We start from the raw sequence: 21,952 nt of genomic DNA on the forward strand, positions 1-21,952 counted from the left end.
CAGAAAACCAATAGTTTCTCAACACTCCTTTCAGTGCTTAGCACAGCTCCACCACCCCATCATGTTTGATTATCTCTGTGTTTGCCCGGTACCTCATCCGAGTCCCTATTTTCCACTGGGTGCCAGAAGATTATTCAGCTGTGAGCAGCACCATTTCTGAGATCCCCTTCCAACACGAGATCTACACCCATAATTTTCCACCGAGGATCACTGAGGTTGACCATTTGTAGGATGCCTGGCCATGACTGGCTGGTACAGCGGTAATTATGGCAAGTAGCCAAACTTCCCTGCATGGCAACTTAGTGGGAGTGGCAATGAAGTCTGATCCCCACACACCTTCCTGGGTTCTGGGTAGGATGGATTCTGCAGCGGAAAAGATCTGGGAGTCCAAGTGGGAATGGATCAGAATGATTAGCAAAGGCGCAGATGAGGATTTCAACAGCTGAGGCAGGGACTGAGAATGATGGGGAAATGGAACAGGCATCCTTTGCATCAGGCCCCAGCTTCTCCAGTCTTCCTATTAGCTCTGAGGTCACCTAACATGCACTGTACCCCTTTGGCCCAAGGGTAACACGGGGCTTATATTTCACCATAATGTGCCATTCTAAAAATCTCTGATGTCAGCAAATGCACAGCCCAGGGAAAAAGTGACAGCAAAAAAAAAAGCCAACTTCTTTTTAAACAAAATCTTCAACTCATGCAAGCTACAAGCTAAATCTTTAGGCAGCAATTGTGCTATTTCTTTTCCCACACTTCGAGACAGACAACATGGGTAATTACCTGGATCCCTGTAATTAAGTCTTGACTTGTGGCTGACTGAGTTCACTGAACCCATCTGTCTAACCAGTGCAGCACCACTCAAGACAATGTGCTTTTTAGAGCCAGGGGCTGAATGGTTGACATTTGAAATGAAGTCATTCATAGCAGGAGTTTCGTTGCCATCTCTCTGACATATACTGGTCAGTCTAACAATGCCTCAGATTTAAGATTCCCATCCTTGTGTTCACCTACCTTTGGTCTTATCTCTCCCATCTCCTCCAGCCCTACAAGCATCAACAACTCTGTGCTTTCCCAATAGTGCTTGCACTGGATTTTAATCAGCTGTGCCTTCAGCTGCAAAGACACAAGGCTATGGACTTTCCTTTATCCTCTCTAAGATGCCAAAACCTACCCTCCCTACATAGCCCGAGCTTGATACTCGCCAACTTTGGACATTCTACTCCATTGAAAATGCTATATAAAGAGAAAACTGCTGGGATTTTTTTTATTAAGTGTGGGGTGGACTCCAAGGATCACCTCTACTGCAGCTGACAAGTTGACACGATCTTACAAATGATTGGCTTTGTCTCGTGTCTCTGGGCTCCTGTCTCACAGGGCAGTCACCTCAAGGTCCATCAAGTAGCCCTTGGGGCAATGGTACTGCATGGTATAGCTAGAAAACAGAGAATATCAAGCAGGTTTTGGGGGGGGGGGGGGGGGGGCTGGTGGTGTTGGGGGGAGTTACAGGATTTGGGTGCACACCACATAATAACTCAACAACTCCCAATGTAAAGCAGTTTTACCATAACCAGCAGCCTACCCCACACAATAATGCCAATAAAGATAGCCATAAAAAGGGGAAGGTCTTTCGAATTTACTTGAGTGTATCAGTTTACCATTTCACAGCTCAGCCTCTCTCAGCACACATATTGCTGCTACTGGGCTGGTTTAGGACCTCAATGTTGAACAATCCAAGCAGCTACAGGTAGACAGGTCAGGGTGGGAGAGGGAATTAAAGTGACAGGCAACTGAATGACTGAATGGAGGTGCTCCGCAAAGCAGTCCCCAACCCATGTCTGGTTGCTCCAGTGTAGAGAAGACCACGTAGGAGGAGACTATTTGGGTCCCTGGGTGGTGGGAAGGGAGGAAGTGAAAGAGTAGGCAGTGCAGCAAGAAGTGTCGTCACAAACAGTTGCTTTGGAATGCTGAAACGGAAGAGAAACCGGAGGAAACCCATGTTAGTGGAATCTCATTAATGGTGGCAAAATGGTGCAGCTAGTGGAGCCACTGCCTCACAGTGCCATTGACCTCAGGTGCTGTCTGTGCGGAGTTTGCACGTTCTCCCTGTGACCACATGGGTTTCCTCCAGGTTCTCCAGTTTCCTCCCACATTCCAGAGACATGTGGGTCAGAAGGTTAACTGCGCCCTTAGTGTGTAGGTGAGTAGCAGAATCTTGGGGGTGGATTTCATGAGAATATAGGGAGAAGAAAAAAATAGCAATTAATGTAGAATTAGTGCAAGTGGGTAGATGATAGTTGGTGCAGACACAGTGTCCTGAAGGGCCTGTTTCCATGATGTATCTCTCTATGAATATGATTGTGGCAGAAATTATGAAGGATGACCCACTGAATGAAGAGGTTGGAGTTGTGGAAGGCGAGAACTTGGGGAATCACATTCTTACACTGGCCAGGAGGAGAGGGGGCACGAGCAGAGGTGTGGGAAGCAGATGAGATATAGTTAGGTGCTCGGTCAACTATGGTAGAGGGGAAGCCACCATTAAGGAAAAAGGAATACATCTCAGTAACACTTGTATGGAAATTCCCATCATCAGAGCAGATACGATGAAGATGGAGGAATCAGAAGAATGGAAAGACATATCACAGCAGCTCACACACCATCCTAACTAAACCACCAGCATACCTCTAATGCGGGGCATGCCATCTGCACTATGCATGCAGTTACTCACTTAGGCTAAAGCTTCAGTACCTCTCAAACCCATAGCCTCTACTAGCCAGAAGTACAAGGGTAACAGACACATGGAAACACCAGCACCTGCAAGTTGCACATAATTCTGACTTGGAAATACATCACCAGCCCTTCATCATTGCTGAATCTAAATCCTGCAACTCCCTCCCCAACAGCACGGTGGAAGTACTTCTATCAGGACTGCAGTGATTTAAGGTGGCAGCTCACCCTAATCTTCTCAGTTAGGAATGGGTAATAAATTCTGGGCTTGGCGGCAATGCCCAGATCCCAGAAACTGACACCAGTGGGCTTCATTGGAAACTGCCATCCAGAGAACAAGAGGGTTGCAGGGAAAAAGAAAGGCAAGGCTTTATTCACACCTCACTGCACAATAACTGGAGAGCAGAAACTTGGCACAAAGAAGCAACCTCTCACCTGTGGATAGGAAGCGGTGAGCAGCGAGCAGCAGCTGAGGGGACACCTTAACTTGCACCTCATTAACGGTTGGCTTGAAGGCAGAGAAGTCCCTTTTCTTGCCATAGTGAACAACTTTCTTTTTGCTTCGATTGTCAGCTGAGAAAGATACAGAAGATGCTTAAAAATTACTTCAACAAACATACTTGTTCCCAATTATTCCACACTCTTCATCCATCATCCTTCACCCCTCCTTGGTCCACCAATCACCTACTGGCCCCCACCTCACCACTCCATAAAGCTATTTGAGACTGGGCGCCTAGTGAAAACTTATCTTAAAACTAGGAGATTGAACAGTTTTTGTTGAATGTGGGTAATAAGGGTTAATAGAATCAAGTGGTAGAGTTAAGAAACCGTAAGAATCTAACTTAATGTCAGAATATGCGTGAAGAGCTGTCCATCTCCTCCTGTTGTTACAGTCTTATATCCCCTAGTGTCAAAGTAACTCACTGTATAAATCTGATTCATCAAGAATCTCTGACTTGATGATCTCTTCGATAACATCCTCCAGAGTGACAAGTCCCAGCACCTCGTAGAAGGGATCTCCCTCGCCCTCACTGTTCACTTTCTGTACAATCGCCAGGTGTGATTTACCTGATAACAGAGAGTATTAGAAATAAGTACACTTCATCATTCAAAAATGGAAAAGGAGCATACCAACAAATAATGTCAAACTCAGCTCCATCATTTGTAACAACAGGTTCAATGCAGAGGAAAAGCTTCCACTACCTCTTTCCGTCAAACACTCCCTTCATGAACAATGCATGGGTTAGTGGGCAGCATTGTGGCATAGCTAATAGAGCTGGTGCCTCACAGCCCCAGCAACCTCCCCCTAATGTGTAGGTGAGTGGTAGAATCTGGAGTTTATATTTGGGATTAATATAAATAGGGTGATAGTCGGCACAGACTCAATGGGCTGAAGGACCACCTGTTCCCATACTATACGACTCTAGATACTAGAGTAAAGCTCCGTTTTAATTGTGGTTCCCCCACACGGTGATGGAACAGGGGTCCGTTTGTGATTCCCTGCACAAATTGATGTAATGCTAGTCTGTGTCAGCACATCCCCCACAAAGGGATGGGACTGCTGTCTACTTCTGTCAAAAAACAGCTACCCATTTCATTCTATCCCTCTGTTCCTTTCCTACTGTGCTCAAATACTTTTAATTAAAGTCACCACTGAATCTGCTTCCTCCACCCTTTCAGGCTATGCAGTCCAGATCACAACAGCTTGCCAAGTAAAAATATCTCATCTACCCTCGACTTCTTAGGCCAATTATCTTAAATTGGCGTCCTCTGGTTACTGACTCTCTTACCAGAGGGAAACAGTTTCTCATTATTATCATAACTATTTATATTAAGTCTCTTTTTAAACTACCCCTGGCTCCAAGGAAAACAACCCATGTCTCTGGCCTCTAATCTCCCACCAAATGGTTAAAATAGCCCAAATCATCCCCTAGCCCCGGTTTCATATTCTACAGTGACAGCAGTTTTCTAGTTTCCAATCACGATGATTTCATTCCCACATAACTTCTTTTTAAACATGCAATTACACATTGCTGCTTCACCCGCATCAAAATACCGACTTCTTGCAAGGGGATATGCGTCTGAAGGGCAAAAGGCTGCAATTAATTGAAGAAATTGATGACCTCACGGACCGCGAGAGAAAAACTGGATTGGTTCACTGACCACAAAATACAAGTGTGACTTGTGCTGTTGCTGCAAGCCAGCCTGATATAGGACCTCAGCACTAAATTTAAACCTCAAATAACAGTGTTCACATGCAACATATACCAACCGCCTCTCCATCTTAATAGACAACCACGCACAAAAACAGAGCCCCCTTCAACTGGCATTATACTTCATCTGACCTGCTCACATCTGTATAGACACACACTGCCTCAAATCCACACTCCCAAAGGATTGGGATTTCATTCAGAATCAGATGAAAGCTTCATGCATCAAGCCCATCAACTGAGGAAGATCACGCAACACCATTCTAATAGGTGCCCTGCTGAATTTAGGCTGCATTTTGGAGAGCACTAGTTGGATAACACTAAGGTGAACAACTGACAGGGATGGAACTGTCTCTGGAGTGGTGTTGCTCGAGGGGGATGATTTCAGAATATAATAGCAGATGCACATCTCACAATGTTAGGTGCAATGTCTCCAGTGTATTTTGTCCAGAGAGAACACAGCAAATGACTTGGTCCAAAGCTCCACCATGGGTCCTCTACTGGACATTGGGCTACAACTTTAATCAATTTTCCAAACTGGGGAAAGCAAATAGTTTTCCATAAGACCATAAGATATTGGAGCAGGATTAGGCCATTTGGCCCATCGAGTCTGCTCTGCCATCCAATCGTGACTGATTATTTCCCCCCCAACACCATTCTCCTGCCTTCTCCCCATAACCCTTAACCAATCGAGAACCTATCAATCTCTGCCTTAAATACACCCATGACTTGGCTTCCACTACCCTCTGTGGCAACAAATTCCACAGATTCACTGCCCTCTAGCTGAAGAAATTCCTCCTCATCTCAGTTCTAAAGGGATGTCCCTTTATTCCCTTTCAACTACAAACCTCCATTGAACACCAAAACCCTAATGCCCACATTTCTCAAATCACTCAAAGTGCTGAGTTCCATTAAATTCTCTGAACTCCGAAGAATTAAATTTTCCCAATTCTTCTCAGGTGGTGTCCATCCCGACCCATGCAACCAGCCAAGTCCACTCACCACTCTGCATTGCAGCACCAGGTGCCCCATCTGCCAAACACCAACCATTCCCCAGGTCCCACCTCCCCAAGAGCTTCAACAGTCTGCATTCTAGTTATGGTTGTACTTTTGACCCCAAAGGATGAAACTTCAAACCTTACCACAGATAATCTGTAAAACTGAACTAAAAAAATCTGCAGGCTGACCAGAAAATAACCACAAAGAACCTTCCAGACTGTGGTAAAATTCCAACCATTTTCTTCAGTTAAGGGAACTTGCCACTCCCACATATTCTGGGCTACAAGGCATTTAAACCCAAGCCACCAAACTGATTCTTATCGCCCTCAGAGATTAACTGCAAAATCTTGTAACTACATCCTGTAGTTGTAACTACATTCACCCAAACATAAGTGAATACTACAGGGGAAGTGAGAATGATTGCCCTGGATATCATTGACAGCAAAGATGAATGTCTGCATCTGACCAAGTGGTAAAACTGAAGTCAATGAATATTGAAGAGGAAACACTCTACTGGATGAATTCCTACCTAACTCAAAGGAAGATGGTTGTGGTTGCTGGAATTCAATTATTTCAGCCTCAGGGTATTGCAGTAGGAGTTATTCAGGGCAGTGTCCTATGCCCAACTGTTTTTAGGTGCTTTACTAATGATCTCTTCGTGGTGTCAGGAGTTATTTTTGTACAGTATTCACATTTGTTCACAATTTCTCACAAAATGGCTCAGCTCCTATCTGATAGCAGCAACCTGTGGACAAGTTACAAGGACTACTCTAATGAATATAGATACAATTTCATTAGTTACTCATAATAGGACAACCCTGGATCGCAGGAATTCCCAGGTTAATTGCAGGAATTAACTCAGCCTGATTAGTCTCCAATGGCTATATATCCTTTCTCAAATAAAAGGACCAAAACTGTGCAAGGTACTCCTTGTGTGGCCTCACCAGTACCCCCATACAATTATAACAATAATTCCATATTTCTAAACTCCAACTCTTGCAATGAAGGCCAATATACTATACGCCTTCATAATCACTTGCTCAATCTGCCTGCTAACATGATTCATGCACAAGAACACCTAATTTCCTCAGTAGAGCATAGAACAGCACAGCACAGAAACAGGCCCTTCGGCCCACATTGTCTGCACCAAACACTATGCCAAATTAAACTAATTCTCTCCTGCCTGTACATGATCCATATCTCTCAATTCCCTGTATATTCATGTGTCTACTTAACAGCCTTTTAAACACCACTATAGTGTCTGCTTCCACCACCACTGGCAGCCCATTTCAGGCACCTACCATTCCCTGTGTAAAACAAAATTGCCCCACATATCTCCTTTAAATATTCTGCCTCTCATCTTAAATGCATGTGCTCTGGTTTCTACCCTGGGAAAAAGATTTGCTCAATACTTTGCTGCAAGGTCTCACCATTTAGATAATATTTTGGCTTTAGATTTCTCTCACTGAAGTGCATAACCTCACACTTTCCCACACTAAACACAACTTGCCAAGTTTTCACCTGCCTGATCATCCAACCTATCCAATATCCAGTTGCAGAGTCCCAATATCCTCTTCATAACGTACCTTCCCACCTATCTTCGTATCACTGGCAAACTTGGATACCTTACACTCTGCGTCCTCCTCCGGGTCATTAACACGAATCATAAATAATTGAAGGCAGTTGCTCATTGAATTGACCAACTCTACATTAATTGCATATGGGACCTTTCCTTTGGTAACAGTTATCATTTGCCCAAGTTCATCCAAAGCAACTAACAGAACAAGATGGTGACGCCAGTGAAACATGACGGTTCTTGGGTTGAGAAAAGGAGAGGAGGAAGCAGTGGTGTTGCCGGAATCAAGTGAGGAAACGTACAGGGTAGTTTCTGTTAGCCTCAGGTATACAGGCCAAAGACAGGTACATGGAGGTGGATCATTGAGCTACCCAACCCAAGTTCAGTGGGACCCGACTCGTGTGTCCAGCGGGTGCATGTTCCGATGAAACATTTGGGTTCCAATCCACAGCCTAGCTCAATACTTTACCCAGGTCAGAATATTTATTTAATGTTACAGCATATCAATGGCAGATTTGAGATCACTGTATTTAAGTTGTTCTTCAGGTCTGGTCTGGATAAATTGCAAGCACTCAGACTTGGGTTGGGTTTTAATTTAAATACACAAGCTGGCTTCTTCACAGATTAGTCGTAACCTCACTGCATGGTGAAAAGACACCAGGAACTGAATGATCATTCCTGTTCCTTTACTGTTCACCCAACCCCTCTCCCCACAACACTTGGGAAAGTTGGACCAGTTTCAGGCAGTGAGAAGAGTATCAGCATCTCTGTTTAGTCCCACATTGATCTCCCTATAACAAAGACGTGCTGTGTTTCTTTAGGCACAGAGCTGGAGTCAGGAGCACGTACAGCAGGATGAACAACAAAAGCTACTTTGTGCAGGGGGGGGTCTATTCCAGTGTGTCATTGCTAATTACCACTGTCTTGGCTGCCGTCTCAGTACTGTCTAAAAACCCGTCTCGAGATTGAAAATGCAGTTAGATTCCTAGCAAATGAATTGGGGTTCTTGTTTCCTTCCAGGAAGGAGATCTTAGAGGAAAGAATCTTGTTCAAATCAACTCCTCCCCCATCCAGAGTTTAGAAACACCCATTGATAAATGCCTGGGCTATAATAGAACATCATTCCTTTCTGCTGCCAAGCTGAAGCTTATGCAGAGTACATTATTACTCATACCATATACCCAACCCAGAGTGTCTGATGAGAAGGTGCAGAGGGAGCTTTAGTCTGCATCCAGTTTATCCCGTCCCTGCCCCAGGGCAGTTGAGGGAACTCTAATATGGATCTAACTCGCGTAGTCTGGATCAGGGATGTTTGATAGACAGGACAGAGGGAGCTTCATGTTGTATCTAATCTGTGCTATGTTCTTCCTGGTGCAGTTTGACAGGACTATTTAGAGGGAGCTTTATTCTATATTCAAACCTTTTATTAATATTATTACATCATTCATTGTACAGAACAAAAGAACATTTCAAAACTGATCTAGAACCTGCAATCAGCTATGGAAATCTGGTCACACAGATTCCTTAGACATTGCAGTGGGCCTTCCAGTCACTGAACCTCAGCCTCATCCAAACCCAAACTCAATAAATCTACAGGAATCCAAATTCAGCAAGGCATCTGGAGGTACAAAGCAGCTAGCAGCAGTTTTCAGAGATCTCAAACAGCCTGCCCCCTCTGTCCAACCCAGTTATGTCTTTGAAGCCTCCCAATAAATAACTTGTCCACTTGGGCGGCACACCCCCATACTGCTGCAGCATCACAGCACCAGACACCCAGGTTTGATGCTGACCTCTGACACTATCAGTGTGGAGTTTGCACATTCTCCCCTTCACTGTTGGGTTTCCCCAGGTACTCCAGTTTCCTCCCACTTCCCCAAAGACTGGTAGGTTAATTGGCCCTTGTAAACTGCCCCTAATGTGCCCGTGAGTGGTAGAATCTGGGGAAAGTTGATGGGAATGTGGGGGGGGGGGGGGGAAGCTGGTTACAGGGATAACTAGAGGGGGAATGGAATTGCCCTATGGGCTGGCACAGACACTATGGGCTCTGAATGGCCTCTTCCTGACGACGCAAGGTCTTACTCAGTGTAATTTTCTTGCAGCTGAAACCGGAGGTTTATTTGTGCAGGAAGTTACAATAAACCCAGGTCAAATCCTGTCCCACCAACTAGGGACACAACCAGAACCAGGCACAGGACAATGAGTTCCATGCTGTCAAATGTGCCCTGATCGGAATGTTGAACCAAGACCTGGTTGGCTCTTTAACACAGATTAAAAAAAAAGACAAGCCATTATTTCAAAGATCAGCAGTGACGTTCCCTTGAGTGGCTCAGCTAACTTCTAATCGCCAAAATCATCACAAAGCATCACATTACGTTTGTGGGAGCTTGTTGTGGCTTAGGTATTTCCTGGGGATTGCGGGAGACCTGCTTCCACTCCCGTTCTGTGGGCTCAGAGGTGACTGACGAGGCTGATGTGGGACCTGCAGATTCTGCCACAGATGGGGCAGGAGAGGGGAGTTTCCCACACTGCAATACTTCACTGGCTCAGGGATATCCTGGAGTCATGAAAAATGCTGTAGAGAAACCTAATTACCTTACGAGCATTCACGTCCACGACCCAGGTAGCAGCTTGCAGTCACAGCTCATTGCTCTTGAGGCATCGATATTATGGATAATTGGGCTTGTTTATCCACAGGGTACAAATACATGTGGGAGGGGGAAAATATAAATACGTACTTAACTCAACAACCTTTTAAAGGTCATGTAACATGCTTGCTTCTGTCCTTGAACCAGCTCCCGCCTCCAGTGACAGCCCTGTCAAGGGTCAACCACATTGGTGTGGTTCTGCTGCCACATACAAACACGTTTTCAGCTCCAAGATTTCTTCACATTCAGGAGGCCGATTTGCTTCCACCAGTCTTGTGGGTTCTGAGGTGGCCAATGAGATCGATGTGTGAACCGCAGACGAGGTAGGTGTTGGCAGACAAGGCGAGCGAGTGGTTAGTTTGTGAGGTGGTTTGCTCCTTCTACCACCGACTCATGGCTGCTGTGTACTCCCGAAGCACAGCCTCGAGGTTCTCAACACCATCCCCAAATGTTCCTTCTCCAACCTGAACGGAGATGGGGCAGGGATTCCCAGGAGTCCGTGGACACGTTGCATTTCAAGGAAACTTTGAGCACAACCCTGAATCCTTTGGAGACACAAGAAACTGCAGATGCTGGAATTTGGATAAAAAACAAACTGCTGGAGGAATTCAGCAGGTCTAACCTGATGAGCTCTTCCAGCAGTTAGTGCTTTTGGCCCTTGAATCTTTTCCTCTGTCTGCTTGGCAGAGTTCAGAAAAGACCATCGGGTTCAGAAGCCCGTAATTGTTAACGTCAATTGCACATCCAATTAAGTCTCAATACTGGGAATGCTGTCCTGGCAGAGGACACTGACGTCAGTTGGCTTGTCCTTCCCATGAATTTGGAGGTGTTTGTGAAGCCATTAGGTAATCAGTAAACCAGACGGCTATTTACCACAATCCAGCTTCCTCATGATCACAAGTCCTAGTACTAGCATTTCATTTCCAATTTTAGTTAATTGCTTGAATTTAAATGTAAGTGACCTGAACAGCAGGTCTCACCTGTGGATGTCAGTCCAATAACTTACCTGCTGTGCTACTCTGCAGCAGGTCACATCTGCCCCACACTTAATTGTCAATACAGCATCCTATAACAGAACCAGTCACTACATTGCTGTTGCTCTTGTTACTTACACACTAGGGGCAATTTACAGCGACCAATTAACCTATCAACCTGCATGTCTTTGGGATGTGGGAGGAAACCCACAGGAAGAATGTGTAAACTCGACACAGACAGCACCTGGGGTCAGGATTGAACCCGGGTCTCTAGTGCTGTGAGGCTGTGGCTCTACCAGCTGCAACTTTGTTCAGATTGAGATCTAATTTTTTTAAATCACTTTAATAAGATTAAAATTTATGATGGAAGAGAGGCAAGGTTTAAGAAAAAGGGGGATTCAGGAATTTGCAATATTTGGAACAGTTGTTAGAAATTGGGTACAAATTGAAGTGTCGTGTCTCTTTCAAGTACAAGTTTTGATTATTATTCAGCATTTTTGGAGGTGGGAGACTTGGTCCACCTGGCACGGCTCAACGTGATGATTTTGTGAATTAGGAAGAACCTGACCTGTTTCCAGGGCTTGGTTTACTGATGACTGTAATTCCTCCTGGATGTTGTCAATGATGGTGGGGAAACGGGACTATCAATTTAGGACTTTAGTGGAATCGTGGCTGAATTCAATCCTTCCCCTAAACACTCCAGTGGGAACAATTTTCTAGAGGAAATGCATTTAAGGTGAGAGGAGGAAAGTTTAGAGATGTGCAGGGCAGGTTTTGTTTTTACAGATTGGTCAGTTCCAGGTACCTGTTCCAAGCACCTACAAAACTTGCCCCTGCACATTTCCTTCAAACTTTCCCTCTCTCACCTTAAGTGCATGTCCTCTAGGAAATTGCTCCCACTGGAGACTTTTAGGGGAAGGATCCAATTCAGCCACAGTTCCACTAGAGTCCTAAATTGATAGTCCCGTTTCCCCACCATCACTGACAACATCCAGGAGGAATTGCAGTCATCAGTAAACCAAGCCCTGGAAGCAGGTCAGGGTCTTCCTAATTCACAGCCGCTCACAAAAGCATCACATGGAGTCACGTCAGGTGGACCAAGTCTCCCACCGCCCAAAATGCTGAATAGTAATCAAAACTTGTACTTGAGTGAGACACGAGACTTCAATCCTTCCCAATTTCTAACAACCGTTCCAAACATTGAGAATTCCTGAATCCCCTTTTTTCTCAAGCTTTGCCTCTCTTCCATCATAAATTTTAATCAAAGTTTCTGTGATTAAAGAAAAAGATTTAGGTCTCAATTTGAACAAAGTTGCAGCTGGTAGAACTGTGCCGCACAGCACCAGAGACCCAGGTTCAATCCCGACCCCAAGTGCTGTCTGTGTGGAGTTTGCACGTTCTCCCCGTGACTGCGTGGGTTTCCTCTGGGTGCTCTGGTTTCCAATGACGTGCAGGAATGTAGGTTAATTGGCTGCTGTAAATTGCCCCTAGTGTGTAGGTGAGTGGTAGAATCTGGGGGAAGTTGATGGGAATGTGGGATTAATGAAGATTAGTGTAAATGGGTGGTTGATGATCAGTGCAGACTCTGTGGGACAAAGGACCCGTTTCTGTACTCTCTCGCTCTGTGACAACACCAGAGTAACTCACTGATTTGAGAGCAAACACGGGGGGCAGTGTTAGGATCAGGCCGTCATAATGATAGCAGAATGCCACTGAATTCCTTCAGAAAAGGAGATGTCACCCACCCGGGGTTTAAACTGCTCAGGGGACCACATATTACCTCCTGTCTGCCCTGCCTTAATCCTGGCTTGGTGGGTAGCAGCTGCACCCAATTCAATAAAAACTGCTCCACACCAGTATTTTAAGAATATAATGTTGACAGACAGTGCAACACAATATTATGGGAATGTTTCCTCAACCAAGATCCCACCCTCTGCTGTCTTCTCCTCCTCTGGGACTCTCTTCCATTTTGTGCTGACTTCTCTGCAGCCCAGTTGTCCTGCTGCTCCCACTTCATCTCCCTAGCCCAGGATCCCACTACCCTTACTGCAGCCTTCTCCAGAACCCCACATCTCCGTCTCCTCCATTCTCCGCCCTCCCCTCCTCTGGGGTCCCTGCTTCCTTTGTGCGGCTGTCTCCCAAATCATTTCCCTGCTGTCGCCTCCCCTGGGAGCCGCACCTCTTACTGCTGCATTCACCCGCTGAACTCTGTGACCCTGGCTATGGAGAAGGATTTAGGAATCTGCTCTACTAACACTGTCTCTTACAAATGTACATTTTAACCCTTTATATTTTAAGCACAACATTCCTTGCACGTCTAACACAGAATTCCATCAAAACAACCCCAATAAAAATCTCCTGTTGCTACTCTTAAGGACAGAGGAGCTCCCCCTGCTATTCTGGAAAACCATCACACGTAGAACAGATTAGCTGATTATCAAACTGCTGATGTGGAAGCTTGCTTTGATCTGCATTTCCTACAACAGTGTCTACACTTTAAGAGTACTCAGCTGGTTGTGCAGCACCTTATGATGTCCTGAGGTGAGGAAAGTTCCTATGGAATGCAAGCTCAGGCCATCAAGGAATATTCCATTCTCCCAGTTTATGACAAACTCTCAACAAATACCTTTACAGTTAACTTAAGAACCAATAAGTGTCGCCACAAGACTCTCTGCAGGTGCAAACGAGGGCTGGCTTTTTCTAGCTGCTGTCAGCTCAGAACTAGGGAATAAAAACAGACCAAGAGGTGGGATGTGAACTCCAGGCAGTTCATTTGCACAAGTGCATCAGGCTGAGAGATTTACAGTTTTCTCAACCTGCAGGGACAGCCAGCATCAGCAGTTTGTTTTTACAACATCTAGGACACCCTAGCAATAGGCTTGTGTGTATCAAACACCATTGTGTGATTGGCTCTCCCTTGAACAACGATGAACCCTTGGACCTCCCCTCCCATTCTAAAGTGACTATCAATGGCATTTCCCACAGGCAATACAAAGCAAACAGAAATCTGAGACAATTGAATTTTTTTTAAAAAACTGCAGATTGTATAAACCTAGAAAAAAATAAAGTGCTGGAAATACTCAGCAGGTTAGGCAGCATCTGTGGAAAAGCAGAGTCAAGAACTTGGGTGAATATCCCTTCCTCAGCTCTGTTTCAACATCCCAGAATCCTTCCACCATTCACAGCATAGGTTGGAGAACAATAATCTTCTTTTGGGTGTGAGGATCTGTACAGCAAATGCACAACTACTCTTGTTCAATTTAACCCCTCCATAAAAAGCCAGTGGCTGCAACATTCAAGGTGCATTAGAGACTTTGGGAAGGTTTGAAATTGCAGACTGAGCACTCCTCATCTCAGGAAAGCCACTTGGAGCCAGTGGATGGTGTGGGGAAAATAACAAGAGTGACTGTTTAAGCCAAGCACCCACGGAAGAAGCCAAGTGCACAGAAACCCTGTGGGTAACATCCTTGCTGATGTCTCGGTTGCAGACTGGAAAAAGACCAGGAGAAATCCGAGAACACTTACAGCACACGGCCTCACCTCCACCGCTGCATGAATTATGCAGCTCCCTGGCAGAAGCACTGCTTTTCACCAACATATTCTGTTCACTGAGCAGAGAAGCTTTCTGTCTCCATTACGGGATGAAGTAACTTGCGATTTGAACGAGGACCTGCATTTATGATTAAATCAGAGAAACGGCAAGAATCTGAGCAACAGCATAGTTAAAGAAACTGGACCCATACCCAAGGAGGAAGAACTACAGGTGACCCCGCTGGTACAGCCATTTGGGTTATGGAAATTTGCCCTTACTGATCTCACAAATCACTACCCAAAAATTTGAGATGCAGAAAATATGTTCTCACTGAATTTATGTGGGGGAAAAAAAAGTAAATGAAATCAACAAAATTTACTTTTTCCAATACGTTTCTTGATGGATGTGCAGATGACACTCATGGAAAAAAATCGCGATATGGCTCATTTTCTTGGAATGCAATCCCCCATAACACCGCTGTCACTTGTACTGGTGTTCCTCAATTTGATTCACGAACATTTGCCACAACACTATCGACTCTCTGGGGTGCATCTACAGTTTACAAACCTATTTTCCACACTAATGGGGAGCACTCACTGCCTACAGAAACACACTGCAACAAGGCACTTATTATGCATTCTGCTCAGCCTTTTCCATTTATAAAAGTTTGCTTAACAGAATATTTTCCAGAAAAAAAGTGTTTTGTAAATCGAGGAAGGGATACATTGATGTCCTCCTGAACATGAAAATCCCGCAAACACTTCCCTCCCACCAAAGCCTGATTAAGTTAAAAAGATTATAGGAGAATGATGTCAATAGCAATCATCAATAAGTTATTTGACTTCCACTGTACTACCAGAACAAGTGCAGGCTCCTCACCTGGTTAGAATATGCATCTGGGGACAGGCACAAGAAACTACAGCAAAAGTACCCCTTCTCCCTGTCCCTGGGGGAGCAGGAAGGCATGCCCCCTAACCTCAACAGTAGACTTAGCTTGATCTTCAGAACTTGGCAAGGTTAGCTTAGCAGAACCAATAAACCCCATCTGAAGAAAAATATACCACTTTGCAACATCTAAAAGAAAGAATTAAAGCTGTGTTGGGGTATTACTAGAAATAACATCCAATAGTCCAGCACCACTGAAATGCTGGATTATCAGAGTTTTACTTTTTTCCCTGATGACAACAGGTAGTCAAATGCTTCTGCTGGGCATCCAGATCAACAGGACATTCAGCATGGAACATACCCGAGAAACAGCAAGACACAAGGTGGAGCACGTCACAACCTCAATTCAAACCAGCAACTGTAACAAAAATTAACTTTATGGAAAAAAGCAACATAAAGGAATTGAAATTGTGGCTGTACTTGTGCCACATAACCTGTGTGGACAAACTGTGTTGCGACTTGAGCAAGCTGCATTTACAAACTGCATTTAAATAAGGGAAACACCCTAAGGTGCAGCACAGGGATGCAGTAAGTAAGAAACTGGCACTGAACCAATCTGGGAAGCTCCATGTCAGGTGAGTTAAAGCTCCATTAAAGAAACAGGTTTTAAAGGATAGTATGATTGCAGGGAGATTTATGGAAGGAATTCCTCAGCTGACAACAGTTCGAATCACTTCTGATGGTCACTCTCTTTCCACCGATCCTGCCTGACCTGCCAAGTTGGGCTTTGTTTTAACTTTGCATAAATGAATGCTGATATTTCTAGTCACATACACAAAGACACAAATGGTAAAATGTATTAATAACCATGTTCAAATTTCTACCAATCAGTCATGGGTTGCTTTACAAATACACTCCCTTTCAGAGCTTGACAGCATAATTTGTCTGAAGTCATATTTAAACCCTTGCAGAATCAATAACAGTCTGGATTTTTGATCCTACCGGTACCTCATCATAGATTTTAGAGTATTCTGTTTTAAAACGCAACAATCTTTTTAAAAATATATCCATTGTTAGCTTTGTTTAACGCCATTATTTATGGCTTACCCAAGTTTTCTCTCCTTACCGCCAAGATGTATTTAGCCAGCTGTACGCCCAAATAATCACCTAGTTTTACATGAGATAGGATCAACTTCCTTTCAAAGAATGTAATTAATATATTTACTATGATAGAAATTCTTTTTTAAAAAAATCTTTGCATCCCCCAGTACCAGGGGAATTTTATAAACCCAGTGACAAACATCTCTTCAATTTTATTTCTGTCAGAACCAGTATGGAATTTGCATGGAGTGAATTACGGGTACAATAACTAGTTTTTAATTAACTTACCAACTTTGTTTCAATGAGAAATATACTTCAGATTTTGTAGCAAAGTAAATGTGCATTAAGGCTCTCAAGGAAAGTGATCAATGAAAGAATATTTCAGCTGCCAGACTCCCCCAGTACTCCATGTTAATTTATTCTGTTCTAGGCAAGTCTGCTATCTGACCATTCAAAAAAAAATCATGCTTATAGGCTTCCAGTTCAAGTTAGTGCAAAAAGAAAACTCTAATTTTGCAAAATTTCTGTATGCCTATACTCAGCACAAGCCTTAGTTCTACCAACTTCAGGCAGGTTCGACAAGTTAACAAGCAGCAAGGAACAATCTGCTGGAGGAACTCAGCGGATCAAGCAGCTCTCATTGCTGCTTGACCCGCTGAGTTGCTCCAGCAATCTGCTTTTTTGCTCTAGATTCCAGTATCTGCAGTTTCTTGTGCGTTTCCAAGTTAACAAGCAGGTTACTAGAGTTAGAGACTGCAGATTTACCCACTAAAACCAAAAAGTTGAGCAACAGTAAAGTTCCTGTTGTAGACCAGAAGAATCAACTACTTATTACCCAGTTTCAGAGCATCCAGGGCCAGACAAAGAGACAGATCTGGTGGGTTGGATGCATCCTTGGCTTACAGCCAAGCTCGCCAAATGCACGGCTTCCAATGGTGGTGTGATTAAGATCAGGAACGCTCAAGAGACCACAGTTGGAGGAACACGTAGATTTCAGAAAGCTTGACCTTTGAAGGAGGTGACAGAGAAAATGGGGCGTGTACAACCGAGAGATATGAAATCTTGTTTTTAAAAAAGCTGCTGGATCGAAAGCAAGATTGGTCAACAAATACAGGAAACACAAGTGAATGGGTCTTGACGTCTTATATGAGCACATCCAAACTCTGCTGCTCAAATTTATGGAGAATGAAAGATCAGCGGGAGAGGATGGATTGAATGTGTTTGCATCAACTGAGCAGAGGAAAGGGTCGTCACGCAACGTTGCGGAGACAGAAGGTGGCCAGACTTGGTGAGGAAACTCAAAGGCCCAAAATAGGAAGTTGAGGTTGCACAGGATAACAATACGGGAGGAGGTGATGGGCTCCAGAGATCACAACTTCTGTCATACCGGAGAAAACAGCAGCATGTCCAGGGCTAGATGTGTCACCACGCAAATCAGCATAGATGAGATCAAAAAGGTTAACAGAGTCTTGGGCTTCACTTATTAACAAGACCTTGGAAAGATCCCGCAGAGAAGAACTAGAATTAAAGCACAAATGAGGCACTTCAGTTCTGTCAAGAGACCAGAGAACCTGGGATTGTTGCCCTTAGACTAAGAGGGCAAGAGTGATTGTTTTGATAGAGGAAATAGGGAGAAATTTATTGGATGTCCAGTGACTAGACGACACAGACAACTAATGAAGTGTCTCTCTCTAGGGCAAGGGATGACTTATGATGTATTGGAATCTGCTGCCTGGAAGGACGATGTAAGCAATATCAAAAATAACTTCCAAAAAGAAATTAGATAAACAGTTTAAGAGAAAAGATCAGCTGAGCTATGGGAAAAGACTAGAAGTTAGTTCTCAAAAGAGCTGGCATGGACACAATAGGACAAATGGCCTCCTGGCCACATAAATCAATGAGAAACCTGATGCATTCACCAAGGGGGAACATTCACAGAAAGAAAAGCTTGGGATCAAGGAGAATCTCGAGGGCACTTCAGGTAATGCTGCTGGTATCATGGAACAAGAGGATGCTATTTGGCTCCTTCAGTTTGCTCTGGGACAAGGAGAAGCCAGCACACATTCCCTGGCTATGACTGGATGGGCAAGAACAATCCGAATGGAAAATGTGCAGAAGTCTGAAAGTTCAGAAAAAATATAACCAATAAACAAAAGCTCCGTTTCTATTGAGATGCAAGACGCAATCATCAGTTATAGATTACAATACTAGCCCAATTTCACTCCTGTCCAAAAGGTGTTGATGAACTCAGTCTAACACACTGCACCAGCACCAAGACCACTGTATCTGACATTGGCGGTTAGCACTAGTCAGTACGTGCAGGTTATTTGCTTGCAGTGGCACGATCTAATTCTCAGTTTACAGCCAGTGATGCCGTCATTGTTTGGTGACCAAGTACAACCCAAGCCAACACACTCATCAAACACAGGATCAGAGAGTAAGGAGGAAGTTCTCCACAACCCACAAAAGAATAATAATGGCATACGAGTATAAAGTTGCAGCACAATGCTTAGTGATTAAGCTACAGTCAGAAGCAGCATCAAAACTCTCACCTTGTTTGAACTCTTCCAACATTGTATCCAATCTGGTATCATAGAAAACAAAATGTAAAGAGTGGTTGTAGAACTTAGTGATCGTCTTAAGAGGGACGCAGTCATCAGGGTCGACAAAAGCCAAATCCTTCACGTACAGTATGTCAACAATGTTGGATTTTTCCTGCTCGTACACGGGAATCCTAGTGTAACCCGTTTCCATGATCTCAGACATTGTACTAAAATCCAGGATGGCATCCTTGCTCACCATGAAACAATCGTGAATGGGAGTCATGACATCCTCCACGGTTTTGCTCCTCAGCTCCAGAGCCCCCTGGATCATGTTCAGCTCTTCCTTATCCAGCCCATTATAGGGCCCCGTCACCTTCAACATCTCCAGGATCTTCTCGCGGCTGTACACCTTGCCGATCTCCTGGCCGAGGATAAGGTCCAGCAACTTGCTGATGGGGAAGGACAGGGGAAAGGTGAGGATCATGAAGAATTTGGTCAAGATTATGGTCTTGGCTCCCACTGCCAGGCCGTGCCTGGAGCACAGCGCCTGGGGCACAATCTCGCCCAAGATGACGATGCCGATGGTGGAAGTCACCACGGTGACCCAGCCGGAGCCCACCAGGTCGTCCAGGAGCACGGTGAGGGTAGTGTTGACCAGAACATTCCCCAGCAGCAAGGAACACAGCAGATAATTGCCCTGGCGGCGGACCGGCTCGATGCACTTGGCGTGGCGGCGCTCCGAGTCGGTGCCACAGTTCTGCACGATCCTCAGCTCCATGGGGTCCAGGGCCATGAGACCCAGGTTGAGGCCGCTGAAGATGCCCGACAGGACCAGCAGGAGCACGGTGAGGATGACCTGCAGCCAGAGCGGCATCAGTGGCTCCTTCAGCTCCAGCACTACGATGCGGGTGTCGCTGCCCGGGTGCAGCATCCACGCCGAGCCGTTCCAAGTGCACAGCACGAACAGCTTGGACCTCTCGTTCTTGCGCAGCGGCCTGACCCTCAGGCGGAGCACGGCCGAGGTGTCGCGGCTCACCTCCACCGGCTGCAGCACCTCGATGTCCTTGGAGCGGTGCAGGCACAGCTCGTCGCCGGCCTGGCTGGCGTTACCCTCCGCCTCGGCGAACGCCAGCAGGCTCCACGCGTTGCCATCCATGTTGGTGCCGAACACCCGCAGCTTCACCGTGCTGTCTTCGGTCACCTGCAGCGCCTCGGGCTCCGAGGCGGTCACGGCCGCCACCAGGGACGGAGACGCCAGGAGCATCTCCGCCGCGTTCTCCAGCCGCAGCCCCGAGATGCTGGAACCGATGCCAGCGGCGGCCCGGCGCACCGCCGAGTGCAGCAGCGCCATCAGGATGTAGCAGCAGCCGCGCCTCAGCCTCGCCATGTTGTAACATTCGGCAACATCGCGCCGCCACCCAATGGCCAGCCGCCCGCCCCTCTCCCGCTCCTCGCCCAATCCCCCCGCCACCTCCGCCCACGCCCTCATTCCATTGGACATCTCCCACGTCAATCATATCCTCCGCCTGTCCATTGGCTTCCTCCTCCGTCACTCGACGTCCTCCCGCCCCCAACCCGTGTCCCCGCCCTCCGTCTGTCTCCACCAATTCAAGGCCGCGCCTCTGCCAACTCTTCCGTTCATTGGTCCAAGTCGCCGTCCGTCGTAAGGCGGGGCGCTGGCGGTAAATAAGACTGTAACAAATTACCGCCCGGCTTTCCCGATGACACGCCCCTCCGTTCATGCTCCAGCCAATCAGCATTCACTTTCCTCCCACCCTTATTGGTCAATTGCGCAGGAATTAACACTGGGAATCTTCCCCCCCCCCCCACCCGGATCCCTGTCAATGACAACGGAGAGGTCGCTGAGTCAGACTCATCACGGGAACAGGCCATTCGGCCCACCGTCTCTGTGCAGGAGTGCGTGGAGACCTCTTAAAAAGTCGCAGGTTTAGGCAGTCCCCGAGGGGCTAAGGTAGACTCGCTTGCACTCCCATTCTGGGCTGTAAGGTGGCAGAAGAGTCCCATTCAGCAGCCACAGAGGGGTTAGATAGGGGGTCTTGTTCTCATCTGCCCATCCCACCTCCCTTTTATTTGGTTCCAATGCTCCGCCTTCCTTTCCCATCAGATTCCATCTTTGTTGCCTCCACCTCCCAGCCTCTGTTGCTATTTCCAATCTTCCCTCCTCCACCTGCCCATCACCCCTCCTCACCTGGATCCACCTATCTTGCTCCACTCCTTCCCCTCACCTCTTTACACTGCCTATCTCCTCTCCATCTCTCATTCCAGATGAAGGGTCTCAACCCAGAAGACCGACTGTCCATTTCCTTCCACAGGTGCTGCCCGACCCACTGAGTTCCTCCAGTTTGTTTTCTGCTCTGAATTCCAGCATCTGTCTCTTGTGTCTTTAGTTGTCAGGGATATTGGGCAGTGTTTGCACAATTTCCATTTGGAATCCCTATGCCCCTGTGTTGCTTGACGCTGTCCCGGATGCTCCTCTGTTTTGAGTGCCACACATCTTCCAGGATGTCCTCGAAGCGTTTCCTCTGTTTTCCTGGAAACCTTTTGCTGTGATGATAGGGGCTTGAATTGGTGGAGACAGGACGATATGGCATCAGAGCCTCAATGTTGAGGATGTTGGTGAGGAACTGGACGTTGATATTGGATTGCCATTCCTGTCAAAGTGCTGGATTTTAGGTTTTGATCACTAATTTCCTCAGCAAAAAAACAAACTATTGGAGGGGGTCAGGCAGCATCTGTGGAGGG

The 21,952-nt window shown here is 45.9% G+C and overlaps 1 protein-coding gene across 2 annotated transcripts in view; it reads right to left on the reverse strand.

Annotated features, from left to right (window-relative positions):
- Positions 1 to 20,594, reverse strand: part of LOC127584307 (metal transporter CNNM2-like) — a 38,050-nt gene extending 17,456 nt beyond the window's left edge. For both annotated transcript variants that reach the window (XM_052040999.1, XM_052040998.1), the window contains exons 1-3: positions 19,199 to 20,594; positions 3,649 to 3,792; positions 3,160 to 3,297 (exon numbers count right to left, since the gene is read on the reverse strand). In XM_052040999.1, the coding sequence (XP_051896959.1) occupies positions 3,160 to 3,297; positions 3,649 to 3,792; positions 19,199 to 20,576 (1,660 nt within the window). In that variant the 5' untranslated portion in view covers positions 20,577 to 20,594. The remainder of the gene's footprint in view (positions 1 to 3,159; positions 3,298 to 3,648; positions 3,793 to 19,198) is intronic.
- Positions 20,595 to 21,952: the final 1,358 nt, after the last annotated feature.

This window comes from Pristis pectinata, chromosome 29 (genome assembly GCF_009764475.1).
Source record: "Pristis pectinata isolate sPriPec2 chromosome 29, sPriPec2.1.pri, whole genome shotgun sequence".
Lineage (NCBI taxonomy): Eukaryota > Metazoa > Chordata > Chondrichthyes > Rhinopristiformes > Pristidae > Pristis > Pristis pectinata.